This window comes from Mastigoproctus giganteus, chromosome 10, assembly GCF_048544385.1.
Source record: "Mastigoproctus giganteus isolate SK-2022 chromosome 10, ASM4854438v1, whole genome shotgun sequence".
Taxonomy (NCBI): Eukaryota; Metazoa; Arthropoda; class Arachnida; order Uropygi; family Thelyphonidae; genus Mastigoproctus; species Mastigoproctus giganteus.
In genome coordinates, this window is record NC_143584.1 from 12,915,557 (window position 1) to 12,941,292 (window position 25,736).

At 36.7% G+C, this 25,736-nt stretch overlaps 1 protein-coding gene across 2 annotated transcripts in view; it reads left to right on the plus strand.

Annotated features, from left to right (window-relative positions):
• LOC150078726 (charged multivesicular body protein 1a-like) overlaps window positions 1–25,736 on the plus strand; it is a 57,808-nt gene that overhangs the window by 18,133 nt on the left and 13,939 nt on the right. For both annotated transcript variants that reach the window (XM_090383874.1, XM_090383873.1), the window contains exons 3-5: window positions 7,221–7,240; window positions 19,514–19,591; window positions 22,121–22,267. In XM_090383874.1, coding sequence (XP_090240000.1) covers window positions 7,221–7,240; window positions 19,514–19,591; window positions 22,121–22,267 — 245 coding nt within the window. The remainder of the gene's footprint in view (window positions 1–7,220; window positions 7,241–19,513; window positions 19,592–22,120; window positions 22,268–25,736) is intronic.

Consider the following 25,736-nt stretch of genomic DNA (forward strand, 5'->3'; position numbering starts at 1 on the left):
CCTTCACTTTATTCGAACCAAGATTATCACCATAATTTAATTTTACACACATTCAGAAACAATCCTTTTTTCTTACTTGCTTCACATACTCTCCTCAGAGTTTCTTTAAGATGATCCTTAGAATTACAAATTAGCACAGTATCATCTGCATAACGAAGGTTGTTTATCTTCAGTCCAATTTTGATGTCAGTCTCTAAATCTTCCAAAGCTTCATGCATGATATCTTCGGCATAAAGATTAAAAAGGTGAGGTGACAAAATACAGGCCTGCCTGACATCATTACCTATTGTGAAAAAATTTGTTTCCCATGTTCGTTCTCATAGTTCCTTCCTGTTCCTGGTATAATTTAATCAGCTGAATTATGTGGATTGGGAAGCCCATAATAGTCATCGTTTCCCATAGTTTCTCATGTTTAACACAATCAAATGCTTTTGCATAATCTATAAAACACAAAATAACTGGAACATTGAATTCTTTGTATTTTTCAATAATCAGTCTTTAGACTTAAGATCTGATCTCTGGTTCCTCTACCCCTTCTGAAACCTGCTTGCTCTTCTGACATTTCTTATTCAAGTTTTCTTGAGATTCTGTTTAATATTTAGCCCCAGGGGCTCACATCTGGTGAGTATGGGCATGGCACACCCAGGGTCCTGAGCTGGATATCATTGTTCTTCTCTTTCTTGGTGATTCCTTTCTACTTCTCTCTCTCTCTCTCTCTCTCTCTCTCTCTCTCTCTCTCTCTCTCTCTCTCTCTCTCTCTCTCTCTCTCTCTCAGGGTAACTCAGAAATTTTTTGTTTTTGCTAGTGCAGCATAAGTCTCAGGCTTCCTTGCGCCATATGGCTAATAATAATATGATTTTAAGAAGAATCTTGCTAGCGTGAGAAATTAGGCTAATAGTCCTGTAATTTGAGCAAATTTTCAGATCTCCTTTTTTTGGTAAGGGGATGAAAATTGATTTCTTCCAATCTGATGGCCGCCGTCCCGTTTCCCAAATTTTTACAATAATTTTATGAAAAAACTCGGCGCCCTTCACACCTGTAGCTTTAATCAATTCTGCTGGGATTTCATCAATTCCAGGTGACTAGCCACACATTAGTTCTCTGATGGCTTTTTCAACTTCTTCCTTCAGTGGAACTGGTTCATGATCACACTCTTGAAAAGTGGGGTGGCAGATCATTAGTGCCAGCATGTGATTGGAAGAGCTGCTCACAGTATTCTTTCCACCTTCCTTTGATTGTGTTCTCCTCTGTTAAAATTTCCCCTTTGGAGTCCTTAATTACATTAAGGTTTGGTCGGAACTTTTGTCTTAAGGACTTAATTACACCATATATCTTTTTAGTGTTGTTTTGTTTGTTGTGGTATTCGATTTCGTTACACTTTCGATTGATATAATCCTGTTTATTCTGGCTTAAACAGCGCTTGATGACTTTGCTGAGTTCTTGATACTCTTCGTTTCCTTGTACACCCTCAACTTTTGCAGTTCTCTGTTCAATAAGTTTAAAAGTGGCTTCTGTAATCTAAGGCTTCCTGGTCTTTGACCTTTCTCTAATGTGTCTATTTGCTGAATCCTTAATAATGCTTTTTGTATTTTCCCACATTTCCTCAGGCAGCATATCATCATCTAATTCTAATAGAGTTTGAAAACGATTGCCTGTTTCAAGCATATAATCATTTGGAATATTTTCTACATCCAATCGTCTAGGGAAAACCATATTCATGATCTTTTTCAGCTTCAGCTTGAGAATGATGTGGAGTAGCTGATGATCACTGCCACAATCTGCTCCAGGAAGTGTTTTTGCTGTGATTACACTGGAACACCCCTTTGCTGCATAAGGATATAATCAATCTGATTCCTTTTTTATGATCAGGAGATTTCCATGTGTAGAGCCTTCTCGGGTGCTGCTGAAAGGTATTATGAAAAGACTTTTCAGATGACAAAATTCAATTAAACTTTCACCCTGCTCATTTCTATTTGGACAAGCATTTATTTGATAATGGATAGCCCATGAAAGCCCTGTTTCATGGCCTGCTTGCTCCCTGGATCTGAGCCTACTCTATATTTACCTGCAGGGTCATTTGAAATCCATTGCTTATGCAAGACCCATTGACAACATTTAAATGCTTCTCCACCATGTATATTAAGAATGCCAGGAAATCCAAACAATACTTGGAAATTTTGAATGTGTTTTGGCAGTCTATGACAAGATGTGTTCATGTACAAGACATTCATCTTTAGCACTTTTTTTGATAGTAATGCAGCTAATTGTTAGAACACAAAATAGGCTGTAACTCAAAAACAAAGCAATTTTGGGCACATATTTTATTTAAACTTTTTTTCATTGTGTTCTGGTCTTGAAACCCTGTATGTGTGTCTCTTATTTAATTTTAACCATTTTGGTGCTCTCCTATGTACCTTTTTTTTTTTTTTTTAAATGTGATTATGCACACTTTGCAAAAGCTAGGTGAGTGAAATAGTGTGTAGTATATTGTGAGTAGTGTTGTTCATCTGGCCATTTAGTTACTGGGAGGCTTGATCACCGAGGAAGGAACCTCCCAGCATCTGTCTGTCAGCATGGGCAGCTGGGCTAGAACAATAGAGGGACACTGTATGGAGCTGCCTCCATCTTACAGAGCCAGTGATAGGGAAGGCTCAAGAAGAACACTTATACGCACTGTCATTTTCTTCAAAGTTATGTGACTGTTACAAATATCTGCAGCAAACATCCACAATTAACTATATGTTAATTGTAGATGTTTGTTGTAGAGCAAATTGTACACCATTTTCACTGATAGTGATCAAAAGAAGAGGAAGAAATTGCAATATGACAATTCACTTTTGGCACATCTCTTCATTGGGTAACATTTGTATGCCAGATTACCTGTATTTATTTCATTATCCTAATGTTTTCAGTAAATGTTATTATTATATTTATGAAGGTTTTTAATTTTCAGGTAGTTACCATTAGAATTTTAATTGTAATTGTTATTTGATCAATTTCATGGTTAGGTGGAATCAACTAATTTATGATAACCTTTTTTCCTCCTCCTCCTCCACCTTTTTTTTGGGGGGGTGGGGGGAAATGGGATTGAGAACTGTATAGTCAAATATGTGTTTGAATAATTGTATAAAAACAGTAACTTGTTGATAAGGATTCTACAATTCAAATCAAGAATATAGCAAAGGCTTAATTTATCGGTACTCACCTCAAATTATCCATGGACTCATTAAGGATTCTACAATCCTTAATGAGTTTTTGATGTAATGTGCTTGATGAAGGCTAATAAATATTGTATTATTATTATAGAGCTGAAATTAAAAGTGAGTGTATAATACATTTTTTTCAATTTCCTATGTTTCTTTTATCATTTATGCATTTTAATCTGTGACTTGTCTATAATAAGGATTCTGACATCTTATAGTGGATTTTCACTTGTTTTTCAAACATATATGTGGAATAATCAAAAGGTTCCTGGATTGCATTGCAAAAAGAAGTTTTCACTTGTTATTTATTCAATTCTTTTATACCTGTTATAGTTGCCTTTAGACTTGATACAGCAAATTTGTTGATTCTGCCACTGTCTAAAGCATGTGATCCCCCTTCCCCAGCCTCTGATTTTTTCATGGATTTCTGAGATGTCATGAAATCTCTGCCTTTCAAGAAATTATGGCAAAAGTTTGATCTGAAGAAAAGAGTAACAGATTCCAGTCATTTTGCTCTTGGCTAAAAATTGTGGCGAATTTAGGGTGATGTGAGTAGGTCTGCTTGACTGTAAAAACAAACATGATCTTATTGAACTGTTGGTGGGGGGAGCTGGACCACTGTTTTGAATCTGGAGGCTCTCACCTTGAGCACATCCTGCAATAAAATTTAGTGTACTATAATCATAATATCATACTAAATAGTTATTTTTACCTTCCTTTGGACCATACATGGATGAAATATATTAATTTCTTACTTTATAAAATTGAAATTACTTTATGTAAAACTTTAGCATTAGCATTAGTAGAGGCATATGATGCAAGAAAGCAAGCTTATACAGTATCAGCCAAAAAAAAAATCCCTTCACATTTCACCCATCCATTCGCTCCAAATGTTTGTCTAGTTTTGCCTTGGATTTATTTAAGCTGTCAACTTCTACAACAAAAGGTGGAAGTTTGTTCCAGCAATCAACCACACGCTGATTGATTGCTGGAACAAAATGCTGGCTAAAGGCAAACTTCTGAACATCTATTCTGCAACTGTCTTTCCTCAATTTGAATTTATGTCCCATCAGGCGATTAATCTGAGCAAGAGGCAGAATCCCATCAGCATTGAGCTTGCTCAAACCATTCAAGGCCTTATACACCTCAATCAGATCACCTTACAGGTGCCTCGTCACCAGATAATTTGCAAATCTTAAGCCTTTCTTCATAAGGGCAACCCTTTGTTCCATTCACTAATCTTGTTGCTGTTCTCTGTACTCATTCCAGCAGCTCTACATCCTTCCCAAAATGAGGCCTCCAGACCTGTATACAGTACTCAAGATGTGGCCTCACCATTGCCTAATACAAGGGGATAATTACCTCCTTATCCCTATAGGAAAATTCCTGTATATCATTCACAAGACACAATGAGCTACTCTTGCAGACTGTCTGCACTGCTCAGAAAACTTCATATATGACTGCACAATTACCCCCAGATCCTTTTCATTCTCTATCACCTTGATTGTAGTACCACACAGTTGATATGTTTCTCTGAAGTTACTGTTACCCATATGCAGTACCTTACATTTTTCAATGTTAAACTTCAGTTGCCACCTCTCAGCCCATCTGCCCAACGTTTCTAGATCCTCTTGCAGTAGTGTACTGTCATTAACAACCCTGCCGACCTTTGTATTTTCTGCAAACTTGAACATTAAGCTTGATATACCTTCATTAATAAATACAGAAAACAACAATGGACCCAACACTGAACCCTGGGGTACTCCACTAATAACATTAGTCCACGAAAAACAGTGTCCATTGATTACCACTCTGTCTTTTCCCACTCAACCATCCCTTTATCCATAGCAGCATTTTGCCCATAATGCCATATTGCTCCAATTTATACAGTAGTCTTCCATGTGCAACAGTATCAAAAGCTTCCTAAGATCCAAGTAGATGATATCAAAATTATTTTTTGCATCCAGTTCCTTTGTGACCACATAATTTTATCCAATCAAATTGGTCAGACAAGACTTCCCCTTAACAAACCCATGCTGTCTGAATTATAACCGAAGTGTTGTCTAGATGATCCTGCAGTGCTTCTTTAACCAGTGCATCCATTAATTTTCCTGGAACAGAAGTTAAACTCACAGGTCTACAATTACTTGTCAGCCTTTGATCCTCCTTTGTGAATTGCGGTCACATTTGCACATCTCCAGTCTATGGGTACCTCCCTTGAGTCCAAGGAAGCTGTCATAATTATGGCTAAGCGTTTGCTTACTTCTTTTGCTACCTTCTTTAATGTAAGTGGATAGATCCCATCCACCCCAGGTGTTATTGATAAGTTCTTGCGGTAACATCGTCCATTCCTCTGGCACTAACAGAGGAATGGACGATGCTGGTGAAGATTTTCTGGTGGTTGTGGACGTGCTGCTAGCCATCTCCCCACAGCGTCCCATATGTGTTCGATGGGATTTAGATTGGCAGAACGGGCAAGCCAATCCACACGAACAATGTCCTCACTTTCCAAAAGCATATCAATAGCTGCAGTGCGATGGGGTGTGGCGTTATCATCCATAAACTCGAATTCGGAGGCCAATGGCACCTCGGAACAGATGCACATGGAGAAGGATTACCTCAGTACAGTAGTGTGCACCAGCTACAGTACCGCCTTCCAATATCTGGAGTTGTGTACATCCATCCAAGATAACGCCTCTCCGGACGAGAACACCTCGACTGCCATATCGATCCTTTTCAGTGATGTTTGCAGGATGATACTGGTGTCAACCTCTCACCAGATTAGCTGACATCCAGAATCTACTCTCATCAGTAAAGAGTTATCTTAAGTAAAGATTTTGTGTTTGTAACCTTTAGAAATAGTGTTAGTCCGTAAGTTTTGCACACCAGTGTATAACTGGAAAGATCCCATCCACCCCAGGTGCTTTTTTATGTTTATCTTCAACAATTTCTCCTCCACTTTGCTCTCAGTTATTAAAAAATCATTTAACTCACTACCATAGTTTAATACACCTCTGGTATTTCCCTACCTGAATAAATCCTCATGTGTAAATGTAGATGCAAAATACTTAATCAGTTTGTTAGCTGATTAAGTATTTAGTACCTGAACAGGATCATCAACAGTTGAGGCGTCTCTGTAGCCAGGTGGGAAGGAGCAGCAGTGCATAGCTCACGCTTCTTGATTACACCGGGGCTCGAGCCCGTCACCACCAAATACGGAGGATGCGGAAAGGTCAGGGATTGACCACCGCATATTCTCGGAGCAATATGGCCTTAGTTGCTAATACTCCTAAAAAAAAAAAAAAAAAAAAAAATCAACAGTTGAACCATTGATATCAAGTGGACCATTCAGATTAATCACCTTCCATAGTTTACATAAGTAAAGAACTATTTGCTGTTATTCTTTGCATCCTTTGTCAAAGATTTCTCTTAACATGCCTTTGCCTGCCTAACCTCCTTTGTGACTTGGATTACCTTGGCTAAAAATTATTGCACATTCAGGCTGATGTGAGTAGGTCTGCTTGACTGTAAAAATAAAGGTGATCTTGTTGAACTGTTGTGGGTTTGGGGGGGGGGGGGTGCTGGACCACTGTTTTGAATCTGCAATAAAATTTAGTGTACTATAATCATAATATCAAACTAAATAGTTATTTTTGTCTACCTTTGGACCACACATGAATGAAATATGTTAATTACTTACCTTATAAAATAGAATTTAGTTTATGTAAAACTTTATGGTTTTTACCATAAAGTTTTACATAAACTAAATTCTATTTAAAACTAAAAACCCATAATTTTAATATAATTTATATAAATTTCATATTCCATTCTCCCTTTCCTTCAAGAGAATTGGTTATTTTCAGAATTTTCTCCTTTTAATTTATGAATTTTATTAACAAAAGAACTAGCCAACATTTTTTCTTCTGGTAACTTATATAGAGAATTTTAGTTTATTACATTTTCTAATATTTCAATATTATTTTTATTTTCACCTTTTTTTCATTTTTTTTATTCCAGAACTTTTGTTTCAACTAAAGGTATGTATATTTTGACTTAAAATAAATCAAAAAATTGTCTTAATAAATAAACTTTTCTTGAGTTACTGCTGTATGAAGAGAGTGGTTTATAGTGCAAAAAAAAACAACCCATAAGGGCTGATTAATATCCCATGTATCTACTAGTTATGGGTATAATTGAATTATCAATTATTTCAATAATCAAAGTAACTAAATATATGGATATCAGTTGATTGTGAAGTGTACAGTAATTGAAATAATCAATTATATGCAAATAGTTAATTACAAAATTGATATAGTTGAAAACTGAACAAGAATTGGTCCTAGAGGTTGTCACAGACATTCTCTCAGATATGCCAGACAAGCTGTACTTGCTACCTGGGAGTCTAAAACATTGATGGAACTGATATTCGGGTGACATTCAAGTCAAGTGGACCCAATTTCGGCGAAGTCTGGATGGTCTGGTACAGCCAAATCCCTTGCTTGCACCTTCACGATTGTGGGACTTTAGTAACTGTGGGTATAACCTCCATGCACATGCACACTATGGGTCACCACCCAGGTGTGAACCAACATAAGGGGTCGAGGCGTGGTGCCCACACCACATGGAGGAATGCTACCCCTCTGTGTTACCAGGCAATACTAGGTGGTAGATGACTCTCATCAACAAGTGAAATACCACCACTTTGCTTATTGGAGGCTTGAAGTGGTGGAACCCATGTTTAGCCTCCAGAGCTAAGTTCCAGTCAACCCTTCCCTATCTCTTCCATCATATGCAGTATGACTGATGACTTTTGAGGTTATGATGAACATCATGGTGAGATCCAATTTTCCTTACATTTTGAGGGCACAACTCTAAAATGGTATTCGCAGGCCAGCTGCTAGTTAGTACACTGGACCGAACCTATTGGTAACACTTTAGGAGGCTTCCGGATCATTTAGTGCATAATCTTGCTACCTCTACTCTGCCAGATAAGTGTCTGGAGGGAGTCCAAGTAGTATGTATGCAGGGGCATTGTCGAGGCCATGTTACGTCAAGGATCTGGGTATATTCTTACCATGTGTCCGCCATAGTCAAAAATTTCATTACTTCATACAGCATGCCCCTCCCACTTTTTCTTACTATTGAATACACCATGAATTGTCAAACTAATAGAGTAAGCTTATCTGCTAAAATATCTAAACCTTCCAAACACTTCCTAGTTCATTTCACAAATAAACGTGGTCTCAATTCTAATCTCAATGATGTCCATTTCCACTTGTAGTTTGCCAAACCCCCATGTACTTTTTCTGACAGAATCTCAGTTATCGGTTGATTCAACCACTGCTCATCTCGGTTGCCCAAATTATTCACTGTATGATTCCTTTCACCTCAAAGGTGGTACTTGCGCATATGTCCGTTCCAATATTCCCTGTCAGAGACTTGGTAATTTAGAATCTTCAAGATTTCGATCTTCTCTGGCTTAAAATCTCTCTACCTCATTGTGTCAAATTCATCTGTTGTCTCTACCATTCTCCCAACTCCACTAATCACTTGGAGCTCTTTGACTTCCTCTCTTTGCAACTTGACTTTCTCCAGTCCAACCTTCCTAACAGTGAGGTGATTTTCCTTGGTGATTTTAATGTTCACAGCTCCATTTGGCTTCTGTTTTCTAGTTCCACCGATACAACTGGTCGAGATGCTGAGGTGTTTGCAGTTACTTATGACCTTGCATAGATTGTTCATTTACCTACAAGAATACTGGACAATACTAACCATGCAGCCAACACGCTTGATCTTTTTCTCACAAACAACCCTTCTAAGTACACGTTCGAATTGAGTGATCCTTTAGGCACTTCAGATCACAACTTGGTGATTGTCTCCTCTCCAATGGAACCTTTATCTCATGGCTATTCCCAACCTCGTGTTGTTTGGCATTACAAGAACGCAGAATGGATGACCTGCGAGATTTCTTCTTTTCCTTTGTCGGATTACTGTTTCAAAACTTCTGATGTCAACGTTTGCTCAGATCGTGTCAGTGAAATTATTCTTGCAGGAATGGAATCCTTTATCCCACACTCCACTTTAAAATCTCGTCCTTTATCTAAACCTTGGTTTTCCAATAAATGTGCTAAGGCTGTTCAAGAGAAGAATGTTGCATATCGTAATTGGCTTGTTTCCAATTCTTCAGTTTCATTTTCTGCCTACACCAAAGCTCGCAACAATTGTAAAGCAGTTATTAATCAGTCCAAACTAGATTTTGAACTGTCTAAGAGTAGAAAACTTGCTTCTTGCCCTAATGGTAGCCGAGCATACTGGTCTCTTGCTAAAGCTATTGGCTGCAACTTTTGCCCATCTCTGCTCCCACCTCTGTCAAAACCAGATGGTTCTGTTGTCACTTCAGCCAAGGATAAAGCTGACCTGCTAGCATCCCATTTTTCTTCCAACTCCTGTATTAATGATCTTGAAAAACACCTCCCACCATTCCCAACATGCTCCATTCAATGCCTCCTGTTGTCTTCCGTCAAAACGATGTCAGAATGATTTTTGACGAATCTTGATGCTAAGAAAGCTCCAGGTCCTGATGGTATTTCTCCACTTGTTCTCAAAACCTGTGCTCCTGAACTTACTCCTATTCTTTGCTGCCTTTTTTCACTTTCTTATTCCAAGGGTGTTTTTCCTTCTGCTTGGAAATTTGCTCATATGCAGCCAGTTCCTAAAAAAAGGGTGACAAATCCCTCTCATCCAATTATAGTCCCATTGCAATTACGTCTACTCTTTCTAAAGTAATGGAGAAATCAATCAACCACCAACTCTTAAAACTACCTAGAAACCTTCCGTCTGATCAATGATCTCCAGTATGGATTCCGTCAGTGTCGATCCACTGATGATATTCTGGTTTATGTTACCCATTTATGTACAAATTCAGTGGAAAAGTTCAGTGAAACACAAGCAGTTCCTCCTGAAATCTCAAAGGCTTTCGATCATGTTTGGCATAAAGGTCTTCTAAACAAGCTTCTATCTTATGGTTTGCCAACTGTCTTTTGTAATTGGTTATCCAGTTTTCTCTCTGATCGCTCACTGAGGGTGATGGCTCTCTGTCTTCTAACTTTTCCACTAATGCTGGTGTCCCCTCCAAGGTTCAGTTCTTACCCCTACTCTTTTCCTCTTGTATATTAATGATCTTCCATTGACTGGGAAATCCTATCCATAGTTTTGCCGATGATAGCACTTTGCATTCCACTCTCCATTTTGAGAAACCTTGCCCTGCTGAATCAGCTTCAACTTCTTGAATATCCACTACCAATTCCTTAAATGCCAATCTCCAGGTAATCTTCCAGTGGGGCAAAGACAACTTAGTTGATTTCAATCCTTCTAAAACTCAGTCTTGTCTTATATCTCGCAAAAAGGATTCTTCTGCTCCTGTGCTTATTTTTGGTGACACTCCAATTTCTAGTCAAAATGATATCTCTCTTTTGGGGATTACCCTGACTTTCTAATCTTTCTTGGCACAAGCACATTACAATTATTGCTTCCTCTGCATCTAAAAAACTTGGTTTTCCCTTTCGCTCTTGGCGTTACTTTTCTTCCAAACAGCTGTTCACTCTGTACAAATCGCAAATCCGCCCTACCATGGAATATTGTTCCCACATCTGGGGCGGTGCCTCCAAAACCTCTCTCAGGCTTCTAGATTCCATTCAGAAGAGGGCAGTTAATTAACGACTCCTCTCTCTAACAGGGTCTCTCCACTCGCTGTCTCATAGATGTACTGTTTCTGCTGCATGCCTTTTCTACAGGTACTTCCATGGGCACTGTTCTTCTGAATTGGCTTCTATAATTCCTGCTCTCTCTTTCAAAACATTCTGAATACATGCTGCCACCAGTCAACATCCATTTACTGTCCAACTTCAAACTCACAGAACCCACTTTTCATCTTCCTCGTTTATTCATTCAACTGCGGTTTTCTGGAACAACCTTCCTTTGTAAGTATTTCCTGAAAATTACAGTCTACAGAAGTTCAAGTCTAAAGTCAACAAATATCTTCTTTCGTCTTCTCAACCTCCAACTCAAGCACAGTACTAAGTACTATAGGTTCTAATACCTCTTGTTTTCAAAAAAAAAAAAAACCTTATAATTCCTCTCGTTTTCATATAGGTTCTAATACCTCCGGTTTTCATTAAAAAAGAAAAGAAAAACACAAAGAAACGACATATCAGAAATTACCAATTATGCCCATCACTATTATCTGCTAATTTAAATATAAATAATTTTATGTATTTAATAGCACTGTCACAAATTTAAAACTCAGTTGCAAATGGCATGCCCTGTATATATATATTGGGTGTTTCGTTTAAAGTTTGCGAGCTGTTAATTTAATTTTTACTTTTGATTTGAGATTTTTTTTTTTTTTTTGCTCTATTTTTTCCTGAATTTTGATGATGTCGCATCAAAATCCATATAAAGTTTTAAAGGAAAGATTTTGTGATTTCTGATTTTAAGATTAGATCACAAAACCTTACCTTTGAACTCCATTTTTGTAATTATATAACATTTGTAATTATATGACTAAACAGTTGCTTTTTTTTATTAAGAAAGTTGCTCCTAATCATTTGTTTAGTCTACAAACAGTTCAGTATAAAAAAATAAAAAACAAAAATGAAAACAGGAATATTTAACCTTATATTTTCAAATTTCCTTTGTTACCTGATTTTATTAGAAAAAAAAGAAACACGTCCCGGTTTCTTTTTTGTCTAAAAAAATTGCCACTCTCTCATCACTGAGGCAGAGTGACATGATTTTGATATGTACGAGGCTATTTCAAAAAAATGAGGTCATGGGATCATCCCTTCATCAGCACATGGATCCACATGAAAGATTTGAGAAAAGGGCAGTTTGTATCATGTGTCATCCTTAAAGGCCAGTAGACAGACCCCCAGTAGTTTTTAACTCTACAACAACAGTTGCAGGATTTCTGGACCTGTGCAAAAATTGTAAAATACAGAAGTGAGAGCATGATTAGATTACTGTGTGTTAGATTTCTGTGTGAAAGATGCATTACACCACTGATAGAAATTCATCATGAACTATGGTAGAGATACACACATCCAGAGCCACATCATGTGGCTCTGGATGTGTAAAAACCTTTGATAATAGCAGTAGTAGGAGTCAAGAAGAGCAGCAAATGGGGAGGCCAAATGTTTCCTTCACTGACAACAATACAGCCGAAACCTGTTAAAACATGATTCGTTAGAACACGATGCAAGCATGGCTTACACTTTTCATCAGTTGAAACATGTTTTTAGTCAATGAAGATCAACATTTTGGATTCTTTGTGAACACGTGGCAGTATTTACAGTTTAACGTGAATTCGCAGTATGCATTATCCTTTTATTTCCTAAGAAAAATAATAAACAGCTTGTAACTTTACTTGTTAACTTGTAACACAGAGGCACTCGCTGGTTTGCTGGACTTAAATTTCTTGAAACAGAAAAGGTAGATTCCTTTCCAATTTTACAGTTAAAACTCCAGTTTATGAGGGCACCTCCATACTTCTGCGAGAAAGAGAGGAAGAAGGCAGTGATTGGCAGGTGAAGGCACCTCTCACTCACTGCTTTAGGTTTGTTTAATGCTGATGTCCGAGCACTAAACAACACGACGAAAGAAAGCAAATGATAATTTCGCATTTACTGCTAAAATCAGAAGTGAATTTGCATCCAATCAAACAATTGGAAAGGCAAATTACACATTCAGAGTAATCAGCCAATCACAGAACTCGATAGGCCAATCATTCTGTTCTTTGGCCATGCCTGCAATACGGTGATAAGGTGTCCCCATGAAATGGAGATCAGTTTCGTGATTTTTCTTAGACGTAGTATTGCAATTATCGTGCAAAAAAGAGACAAGCAAAATTGATAGTACATATGAAATTTGAATGCAGAAAAATTTTCTAATGCAATCCTGCTTATATTGCGATTTGATTCTTTGGACTCCTAGCATCATGTTATAATGGGTTTTACCTGTATTTTGCTGTTCATCAATAATTTGAATTTTTGTGTCAGGGCATCATCCTGTTGCATAGTTATTTTATTTGATTAATAAAAATAATAAATGTGAAATGTGTAAGTAAATGTGAAACCCTGAAGAAGGACCTGGTAGTTAATTGGCTGGTGAGGAAGTGCAGTGAATCATTGTATCTGATTATGTTGTGGTCATATAAATTACTAGGGTACTTGGAATGACATGTTGGTGTCATAGCGGGACAAATATTAACAAGTCAGGAGACTTCATTAGAAATAAGGGGATTATATCAAAAATAATACAGTAGACTCTTGATTTTCTGGAATAGATGGTAAAAAACAAATCCTGGATAATCGATTTCCCAGTTAATCCAAAAATACAGAAGTCCCCAACATACATAAGAGATACGTTCCAGGACTTCCTGCTTAGTCGAGTTTTACATAACTCGGGAATGACTAGTAACATATTGCTACTATATTATTATTGACAAATCTGAATTCAGTGCGATACTTGTTAATGTTTGACCATTTCATACATACTTATTAGTTTAATTTTCTGATCCAAATCGATCACTTTCCTTTTGTTGGTAGATTTACTAGTACCGCTGTCACTTATTCTCTTAGTCAGCACCGTGATAACGGTCAGAATGAAATTTTCTGTAAAGAACTTCACAGGGTTAAGGTGAAAACTCACTATTATCACCCTGTGCAAGCTCACATTTTACTAAAGCACATTTCTGGAGGTCAACAAAAAACAAAAACAATTTGCACTTTCCATTTTATTGGGCATTTGTGTTAGCACAATCTGTTATAAATGTGTAGTAAACTTGATGGTATTGCATTTGTGATAATACCGATAGCTGGAATTCTGAGTTTTTACGTTATGGTGAAATATGTGTCCTCTTCACTGAAATCTTCAGTCATATAAAAAAAAAAACCATAAATAATTGTAAGAATCTCTCTTCTTTCCTATTTTTTTGCTCGTTACTCCGATCTCACTTGTGAAATTTGTGCGTGTTGTGATCGTCGTTATTGATTGCTTATTATTATCTTTTTTTGTTGTTTTAAATTTTATAATCCTAAAAATAAATAAAAAAAATTGAGTGAAAACAAATTTACGTAAATCCGTAGTTGCGTAAGTCAGGGACTTACTGTATCGAAAAATGTTCATAGATACAGTAAGTCCCCGACTTACGCAACGATAGATAAAAAAACTTACCACGTACTACACGTGTGTGTTCAATACAATGCTTCCCTTTATTTTTTACAATGTCACGTATTGTTTGGTCACCAACATTATAATGGTTTATTAGAGATTTAACGGATGCACCGTTTTCAAAATTTTGAATAATTTCAGGTCTTTGTTTAACTGAAAGAGCAACTCTTTTGTGTTTACCCATCATTTTCACGATTTCTAAACAAAAAAAAAAAAATAATAAATAAATATTTGCCATAAAAAATTTTTGACATCCCTGACATAAATAACGAAACAAAATTTGTCTTTTTGCGGTGTGACAGAACACAACAATCGACGCGATGCACTAAAACAAACTAAACATTTGGTCTCTCTTTTTTTTTTCTTGAGCGGCTGGTGTGAAGACCTTGGGTGTTGCAAGATAATAGGCACATTAATCTCCCAAAGACGACTTATAATGCAACTTCTTGTCGCTTATTTATGACTTGCAAAACATCTGTTTATACATATTCTAGTTATTACCTGAATTTTATGATTTCTGGTTGATTTTTTTTTTTTTTTTTTTTAATTTGGACTCTTGAAGTGTCCTGGTTAATCCGATCCCAGTAAATCGAGTCTGCTGTACAATTATAAGCCTACATTACTGCAGACTTATTATTGGTTATACTTATAACCAATATTGACAGTTTGAAAGAGGGCTGAAAAACACATAATAGCTTGCAGGAGAAAACTAACCCACTTTATCTCAATTGGATTAACTAAACATTGACCCCACCACTAGGTAATGGTATTTAACTGGTCATTGTGAGGTAGTGAGTTAAACCATTAGGGTTAATCATGAAGTTATCATTGGACTTGAAGAGAAGGGGTTAATCCTTTGGATTGGAGAAGTGCCAGTATCTTGCAAATACATGGAGGGTGCACTAAGGATGAGATTAGTACTGGCAAATATGAGAAAGCAAGCTTATATAGTACCAGCCAAAAAAGAAAAGAAACATTTTACCATCTTTGTTTGCCCCATCTATTCTAATAATTTACTCAGTCCTCTAAGTTTATTCAAGCTATTTACTTCCAGAACACTAAGTGAAAGTTTATTCCAACAATCAGTTACTCTCTGGCTAAAAGCAAATTTTCACACTTCTCTTCTACAGCCATCCTTTTCCAATTAAAATTTATGCCCCATTTAATGTGTCATCCAAGAAACAGTAAAGATGCCACGAGCATTTAGTTTACATTTGAAGCCTTAAAAACTTTAATCAAGTTTCCTTGCAAGTGCCTAGGTTCCAGACCTTATTTGTGGATTAACTCAAGACTTGAAGGACTCTGCAAGGCTTTAGGGGGGAAATTTCTATCAGCATGGCCCACACTTGTAGGTAGAAGGAATTTGTTTTGTAGAGATGGGATACACTTAAACAAAGGTGGTGCAAAAGTTTTTGCCAGTATTATTGAGGATACCTTAAAGGTTCAGGGAAACTGCTAGTTAGTGTGGATGTGGGTAATACTGACATGCGTTTATCTGATAATATTGGTCAAAGTAACTCTTGCACATACCACAAGATGTTATCTAGATGTTCTGGGGGCAGAAACGTTTCAAGTGAGCGGGTAGCTAATTCCAGGGAAGCGAGCCTAAAAAACTTCAAGGGTTGTTAAATATACAAGAACAGTAAGTCTTAATTGTTTATATAGTAATGTTAGAAGTGTCGTCAATAAAATGAGCGAATTCGAACTGCTGGTTAAAACAAGTAACGTGGATATAATAGGGCTTATGGAGACATGGTGCCACCCGGAAATTGGGGATGATGAGTTTTAGTACGGCTCGTATAATGTATTTAGGAAGGATAGGGTAGATAGAAGGGGTGGTGGGGTAATGCTTCTTATCAGAAGCAGCTTGAGTGCGACGATAGCTTTCCCGGATTCAGACGTTTCACATGCTAGTATAGAATCTGGATGGTGTGTGATAGTTGGAAACAAAGGTATAATGCGAGTAGGAGTAACCTACAGACCAGGTGATTGTGAAGATTATGACGAAAGCCTCTACATGCAAATCGAATGGACAAGTAAGCGTCAATGTCTTATTATGGGTGATTTCAATTTGCCTCTAATTGATTGGAGTAAATGGGAAGGAAACTCGACATGGGGAACAAAATTTTTAAATCAACTAGACTGTTATTTGTATCAACATGTCAGGGAAAGTACTAGAGAAAAGAATATCCTAGACCTCATCATCACCCATGAATCAGATGACATAACAGGGCTGACAGTAGAGGAACCAGTAGCAGGAAGTGATCACAGAGTTCTACAGTGGATGATGACGAGAGAGATAGCAGTAGTAAAAGGCAAAGGAATGGGTTTTAATCTCAGAAATGGAAATTACGATGCCTTAAGGTACTACATGGCCTCTATTAACTGGGTAGATATGGCACAGAGAATGAATACATTTGAACTGTGGTATGCTTTTAAAACATTAATCATAGATGCCTTGAATGCGTATTTACCATTAAAAAAATACTCCACGAGGAGGGTTCCAAGTTGGATGAATAGTGAAGTTGCCAAATTACTTGATCAGAAAAAGGTGGCATGGAAAGGTTACAGAGCAATAAAAAGTACTGAAGCCTATAACAGCTACAAGATGATCTGTAATAGAGCCACAGAAAAGGTTTGACAGGCAAAGGCAGTTTATGAGAAATCACTAGCAAACAGAGCAAAGGGGGGGGGGGGGATAAGGAATTCTTCACATATATAAATGCCAAGAAGAGCAGGACAAACCAGATCGGACCTTTATGTAAGGGAAAGGGGATAGTATTAAATACACCAACTGCCATTGCAGATGAACTCAACAGTTATTTTGCATCGATATTTACAAATGAAAAACCTTTTGTGGCAATGGGAAATTGTGGGAGCAAAGTTGAAAAATATGTAATTAATGATATTGAAATTTCGCAAGATTATTTAATGAAAAAACTTTCGAGCCTACAGGCCAGTAAGGCTCCTGGAGTTGATGGAATATACCCTATAATCTTAAGGGAGGCGGCAAGTGAGTGCATTGAACCCTTGAGGCTAATCATGCAAGCATCACTAGACTCTGGGGAGATTCCCTTGGATTGGAAAAGTGCCAATGTATCTCCCATACATAAGGGTGGCTCTAAGAGTGAAGTGGGAAATTATCGACCTGTCAGTCGACTTCAGTGGTAGGGAAAATCATGGAGGCAATGATCAAGGGTGGAATTCAGGATCATTTGGATCAAATTGAAATTCTCAAGGATACTCAGCATGGTTTTGTAAAGGGAAAATCATGTTTAACAAATCTGGTTCGCTATTTTGAAAGGGTCACTCACGAGCTGCATTTAGGGAATAATTTCGACATTGTTTATTTAGATTTCAGCAAAGCTTTTGACTCAGTCCCACATGAGCGGTTGCTTTATAAGCTGGAACAGGTTGGAATCACTGGGAAAATCTTTAGGTGGATAGCAGGATGGCTTCAGGGCAGGAGGCAGAGGGTTGTGATAAATGGCTATTCCTCAGATTGGGTTGATGTAAGAAGTGGGGTTCCCCAAGGATCAGTATTAGGACCACTGTTGTTTTTAATTTTCATAAACAACATCGATGAAGGGATAGAGGGCGTGATGTCTAAATTTGCAGATGATGTTAAAATTGGTAGAGTAGTTAATGATCACTTTCAAGCTGAGCTTCTTCAGAGAGATCTAGATGGAATTCAGGAATGGTCAGAAAAATGGCAGCTATGCTTTAATCCAACAAAGTGTAAGGTATTACACCTGGGAAACAGTAATTCCCAAAATAACTTATTCACTTGATGGAGTTCAACTAAACTCAGTACTGGAGGAAAGGCACTTGGGTGTTACGATACGGTGGTCAGACATGAAATTCTCTGAGCATTGTAAACAGGTTACAAGGAAGGCCCATGGTGTCCTATCGATGATCTATCGAACTTTTGCAAGTAGAGATAGGGACGTGATAATCCTATTATATAAGGCTTTTGTTAGACCACACTCGGAATGCTGTGTTCAAACCGCACCTAAAGAAAGACATCGAGCTTCTTGAAAGGGTGCAAAGACGGGTAACTCGCCTGGTGAGATTGGCAAAAGGGCATCCTTATGAAGAAAGACTTCGAATATGTGGGTTGCAGAGTTTGGAAACTAGACACCTTAGAGGAGATTTGATTGAGGTGTTTAAGGCTCTGAGAGGCATCGGTAAAATGAATGAGGAAGAAATTTTCAAGATTATAAATGATGCTAGAACTAGGGGACATAAATTCAAGTTACGGGGGGAAATGTTTAGATTGGACTGCAGGAAGTTTTATTTTAGCCAGCTAGTTATAAATTACTGGAATAAGTTGCCTTCATGGGTGGTAGAGGCTGACAGTTTGGGGAAATTTAAAGGTCATCTGGATAGTACCTTCAGGTCAGGGAAGCGCATAGGATGATAGGTTTAATTTCCTTTTCTTTTATTAATTATTATTATTTATTTATTATTTTTTTTTTATCATTGCTTTATTCGTTTTTTTTTTTTTTTTTTTTTGGCTGGTGCGGCATAAGCCATAGGCTTTCTTGCGCCATGTGGCCATTACTAATACTAATATCATAATCATTACCATGTTGTTAAAGGTTTATGATTAAAGATAATGCATGTAGTACTAAAACTGGGAATATAAGATTTAACTCTGTGTTCTGTGTCAGCAGAATTTGCCAATTTGGAAAATATAATTTACATTAGTTTATTGAATCATCAGAAGCTATTTTTATTCTTTCTTTGGAAGCAAAGATAAGAATTAAGTTAAAACATAAAATTGCAAATTACACCTGGTAGCTGAAATATAAAAAATTGAAAAAGAATACATACTCACTACCTGCTGGAGAAGAGGAGGTGCACATTCCTGCTGACTTATAGAGGAACATTCTTCTTGTTGTTAGTCACCAGTAAGGACAGTAGATATGTAAATTACCAAATTATTTGTTACATTCCCATGGAAAATGACCAAATTTGAGACTATTAATTATAATTTTAACCAACTAAATCCCTAATTAAATATCTGTTGAATTTTGAATTGAAATAAAGGAGGTTTTTTTTTTTTTTTTTTTCTCTAGTTCAGCTGCAAACAGTTAGAGAGATTATCAAAAAAAGCTGAAAAGGATGAAAAGGTTCAAAGAGCAAAAATTAAAAAGGTAAGCATCTTTATTTAGTATTAATTTTTCTTGAGAAATATCTGCTGCATATGCATTTGATTTTAACAGATTTTAAATCACTGTTTTTATTGATAATTTAGAATAAGCCATTTTTCCCCTTCCATTTCTGCCTTGTCCACTTGAGTGTTATGATGACTTTTTAGAAATGCCTTAATGTATTTTATGTATTTTATTCAGTTACTAGTTCCTCTAGGATTACATTGTACTGTATTCAGTCAAATAGGAGGATTGTTTTCTTGATGTTTTTAAAAACAAACCTTAAAAGTTTATCCAGTTCATCCAAAGGATGTCTGTCCTGCCAGGCCTTGAATTAAACCTGGTAATTTAATCAGCATGGATTTGTTAAGGGGCGATCTTGTATAACTAATCTGATTGGATACTACGACACAGTAACAAAGGAACTGGATGCAAAAAATAATTTTGACATTATATACTTAGATTTTAGGAAATCTTTTGATCTGTTGCACATAAAAGACTATACAAATTACTGGAATAAGTTGCCTTCATGGGTGGTAGAGGCTGACAGTTTGGGGAAATTTAAAGGTCATCTGGATAGTACCTTCAGGTCAGGGTACTAGGGGAAGTACCCTGGTACTTCAGGTAAGGGGAAGTTGTTGCTATGGATAAAGGGATGGTTGAGTGGGAGAAGACAGAATGGTTATCAATGGGAACTGCTCTTCTCGGACTAATGTTATTAGTGGAGTCCCCCAGGATTCAGCACTTGGCTTTTATTGATGAAGGCATATCAAGCTTAATCTCCAAGTTTGCAGTTGATGCAAAGCTTGACGGGGTAGTGAATCACAGTAATCAGGGTATGCTACTGCAACATAGATCTAGGCAAACTAGGATGATAGGCTGAGAAGTGGCAATTGAAGTTTCATGTTGACAAACGAAAGGTACTTCATTTGGGGAGCAGTAACTCTGGATTAATGTACCAACTATGTGGCACAATACAGGTCTGGAAGACTCATTTTAGGAAGGATGTGGATCTGTTGGAATGGATGCCCAGGGCAGTGGAGAACAAAAAAGACCTGGAGGTAATTGTGCAGTCAGATATAAAGTTCTGTGAGCAGTGCAGACAGGCTGCCAGAACAGCTCATGGGGTTTTGTCAATGATATACAGGAATTTTGCTAGCAGAGATAAAGAGCTGATTATGTCATTGTATAAGGCAGTGATTAGATCACACCTTGAGTATTGTATACATGTCCGAAAGACTCATTTTAGGAAGGATGTGGATCCATTGGAATGGATGCAAAGAAAAACAACAAGATTGGTGAGGGGAGCAAAAGGATGCTCTTTTCCAGGAAAGATTCAGTTTTGCAAATTTCATTGTCTGGAGACTAGACACCTGCAAGGAGATCTGATTGAGATGCTTAAGGCCTTGAATGAACTGAAAACTCAATGTTAATGAGATCTTTTTTCTTACTCAGTCTATACACATTATGGGGCATAAGTTCAAATTGTGGGAGGATGGTTGCAGGTTGGATGTACATAAATTTGCCTTCAGTCAGAGGATGGTTTATTCAAGGAAGAACTGATAAATTTTTAGAATGGAAGGATAGGTGAAATGGGAAGTGTTTTTTTTTTTTTTTTTGCTGTTGCTATATAAGATTGCTTTCTTGCATCATTTGCTACTACTAATAGTAAATAAACTCAAGAAATCTCTTCTTTGATGTTACCCATTATATAAGCAATATGCACAATTAGTCCCACTACAGCTTGATGGAGAGGAGTAATCAAGTTTATTACATTTCCTAATAGAGATATACACTTTAATGAACCCTTTCTGATTTCTGTAATTTGTTATAATATTTGATATTTTATACTTTATTCTTAATAATTTTGCATCATTGACATAGCTATTGAATTGGAATTAGGAACTCTTCAATCATGAAATAAATACATCAGATTAATGCTGTTAATAGGGTTATACTTAAGGCAAGGTGCTATTCTGCTCCTATGAACTTAACCACCCACCAAAAATAAACATAAAAATAAGAAGAGAAAGGCCAAAGCAACACCCACCTTTGGAGGAGTGAACTTATGGCTCCTCACCCAAAGAGATACACACCTACACTACCAAAGAATGAGTGCTGTTTAATATAAGATACCAGCATTAATTTACTGGCATAAATTAACAGTATTAATTTACTGCATTTATTTCTTGGTTCAAGTGGTGCCTAATTCCATTTTCTCTCTCTCTCTCTCTCTCTCTCTCTCTCTCTCTCTCTCTCTCTCTCTCTCTCTCTCTCTCTCCCCATAATGAATATTATGGGGGGGGGGGGAGAGAGAGAGAGAGAGAGAGAGAGAGAGAGAGAGAGAGAGAGAGAGAGAGAGAGAGAGAGAGAGGAATCTATCTATTACAGCAAAATAAATCATTAATTTAGTTTGCTGTAATAGATAGACTATAGAAGAAAGAAGAGATTGGAAATTAATATAATTAAGCTGTTTTGCAGAAGAGCTCATTTAGATATACAGAAATTTGTTTTTCTATTTGTGATGTTTAGGCATTAAACCAAGGTAATATTGAAGGAGCAAAAATATATGCAGAAAATGCCATTAGGAAAAAAAATGAAGGTCTTAATTACCTTCGAATGGCATCAAAAATTGATGCAGTTTCATCTAAAGTTCAGAGTGCTGTTACTATGAAAGGGGTAAGCTACTATTCCTTTTATTCATTTAAACCTTTGATTCTAAATTTATGATTTCTTATAATAATTCACAAAAGAAGTGGTATCTATAAATAACAAAAAGAAAAGAAAAGAAAAAATTAATAAAATATAGCATTACTTACAAAATCATCTAAATTATCAACCGATATTATAATTAATCAAATTATGATAAATTTATTCCTCCCAGATAATATTTTTTGGTAGCATGAGACTTGATGATCAATACAATTGCAAACCTTTGTGCTCATTGCAAAGTCAGGGTCCTCCCTCAAAAACAAACCTTTGGCTTGCCCCAAAAGTCTGGATGGTTCATTTAATCCCTTAGTCATAAAGAGTGCTTGTTGTGGAACTCTCCAGAACTAAAGGTGCAGTTACCCTCTTTTCTTACAATTCCATAAGCTCATCATTCTCCACTTCTTCGGCATGCAAATCGAGCATTTCTTTCACATTCCAAAGTTTCACTTCTTTGTTCAGTTGTTTAGTCATTGCCATAATCTCGTCTGGCTGCTTCCTGATTAGTTTTAACATTTTAAAATTCGTTTATGAAAGCTGGATATTTTTTTTTTTTCTTCTCCGTATTCCATTTGTATTGCTCTTCTTCATGTCAGATCATGCTTGTATGATAATTGTCATGTGTACAGGGCATTGAATTTTCTCCAGAATCATTCGTTGATGCATTTTCTTCATCATTTTCTGCAATTGCCTTTGTAAATGTTCTCTTCAGGTTTGAAGCTGGTGACAACTCCTTTTTCCGTTTGCAGCAGAATGGAGGTTGTGTTGGGAGAGAAAAACACAACCTTCACATTGGGATTGAGATCACTGAGATAGTGGGGACATCCAGGATCATTATCAAGAGGTAGCAGTACCTTAAATTCCAGTTTTTAAATTCCAGCAGTACCTTAAATGGCAGTTTTATTTACTTTGTAATAATTTTTAACAGCATACACAAAATGTTTGGCAAACCAGTGAATAAAAATAAAGTGGTTATCTAAGTTCTTGTGACTTCCAAATGACTGAAAGATACCTCTCATAACCTTTTAATGTCCATGGGTTTTCAGCTGGGTAATGAGCAGAGGTTTTAGTTTGAAGTTTCCTGCTGCATTGTTCTCTACAAGGAGAGTCATTAAGCACTGTAGGTTCTGGAGACTGAAAACTTTGGAACTCTTTAGTGATATTTTCAGGCAGTGGAAATGTTTAAGGAACATTTCCATTGCTGAAATATCTACACTAGTAGCCCTCTCTGACCATTTTAGGGAGGGCTTCTAACTTGTTCTAAACTCCTGCTGCTGTCGATGTTTGTTTTGTCATGCTCTTTAACAGTTTTGTAAAGGCTTAAAGTTCCTTTATGACTATCACACTCAAAGGAACACTTCTGAATCTGATCCTGACAGCAGATAAACAAATTTTTCAATTACAATTCTTTATTCTTGTTGATTTTCTGGCAGTAAGAGTCAGAATTTCCTCAAGGATTTTATCATTTCCCTTAATGATTTTATCCTCTCCATATTGTAAATCCCGTTTTCACACATTTCTATGACTTTTTTTTTTTTCATATTCAAGCTAATGAGGCCTTCTTGTTCCTTTCATTTTTATATCCTATTATTAATATAGAAAGGAAGGGTCAGTGAACAGTTATAATGAGAATTTGTTAAATAAGACTTTATTAAATGAGATCTGCCTTTGCAAACCTCTAGAACAGAATTCCAAATAAGAATTTTCTGGATTCTAATTTTCGAAATCCATGTTTGAACCAAATGGGTTATTGAATAGCAAATGCTGACAGTTTTCTGTAACAGATACTAGTATGCTTTTGCTGCTAGCTCTTATTTTGGTATTTGGAATTCTGTTGTTGTGGGGGAGGGGATTGTATTTCTGATGCTTTACTAATAAACAACCAGACCAGCTTGACTAGGTTAAGTCAGATTGGTGTGATATACATGGTAGGATCAAAAATGCAATACAATGAAATATTAGCCAACAGTATTTAATGATTATAAACTTATAATAGTAGTTCGTTTTATAATTCCTAATAATTACAGGTCCATGTGGTATTAAAACTATTATCAATCAGAACTGTAATTAAGGTTCTGTTGTGTTAGGTTAATAGTTAGTTACAAAGAGTACACTAATGCTAGGAGCAAAGTAAATAGATTTGATGAATTTGAAGTGTTGGTTAAGCTAAATGCTGATATAATTCAGATATCAGCAATATAGTGTTGCTCTGGTGTAGAGAATGCAGAATTTGTATATGGTGTGTACAATTTGTATTAGACATGACAGATGAGAATGAAGAGTTATGTTTTTGATCAAGAAGCATATAGATTTAAGAATAATACCCCCCCCCCCATAAATGACTGTCATTAATGTTCAGTCAGACTGGTGTGATATATAAAATTGATCAGAAAATTCCAGGACTGAATTTTTATTTGGACAAGTGTAATAATAGTCAGGCCACACCTTGAGTACTGTATACAGGTCTGGAGACCTCATTTTAAGGATGTAGAGCTGTTGGAACAAGTACAGAGAAGGGCAACAAGATTAGTAAATGGAACAAAGGGTTGCTCTTATGGAGAAGAAGAAAAATTACAGTGCATGGAGACTAGTCACCTGCGAGGTGATCTGATTGAGGTGTATAAAGCCTTGAATGGTTTGAGCATGCTCAATGCTGATGGAATTCTTCCTCTTGCTCAGAATAATCGCCTGAGAGGGCATAAATTGTAGGATAGGTGTGCAAAGGTTTGCCTTTAGCCAGTGGGTGGTTGATTGCTGGAACAAACTTCCATCTGTCGTAGAAGTTGATAGCTTAAATAGATTCAAGGCAGAACTTGACAAAGGAGCGAGTGGATGGGTGAAATAAGGGAGGGGATTTGACTGATGCTATATAAGCTTGCTTTCTTGCATTGCGTGCCTTTGCTCATGCTAATATTTATATGTTTGTAAGTATAAATATTTGGACAGTTACACATTAAAAATTTCAAAATAATGACTTTGGCTATTTACACTTTTTTTTTTTTTTTTTATCCATTTGTAATATACTTGAAGAAAACTTTGAAGTTTTTTTTTTTAAATGTGCTTCACTAGAAAATCATTATCCCTTCAACAAGTTCTCGAGTTTGTTTTGTGGGAATATATATCGTATAGGCAAGGTCAGATGAATAAGGAAGAGGTTGCAAGATAGTCAGTGTTTGAAAAGGTATTTAGAAATTATCACATGATGAGCAGGAGCACTTGCCATGGAGTAATTTCCAGTTTTACCTTGCCCATAGATCAGGTCTCTTCCTTTTCATTGTCTCTCTCTCTCTCTCAATTGCTTAATGTCTATATCGTACTAACAGTATGACCTCCTAGTGTAAATTAATACCAAATTATGCCTATATAGTAAAAGAAATCCTCTTATCAGTGTAATGTTTTAGTTACTTGACATCCATTTTGGAAAGGCCTTGGTGTTCAA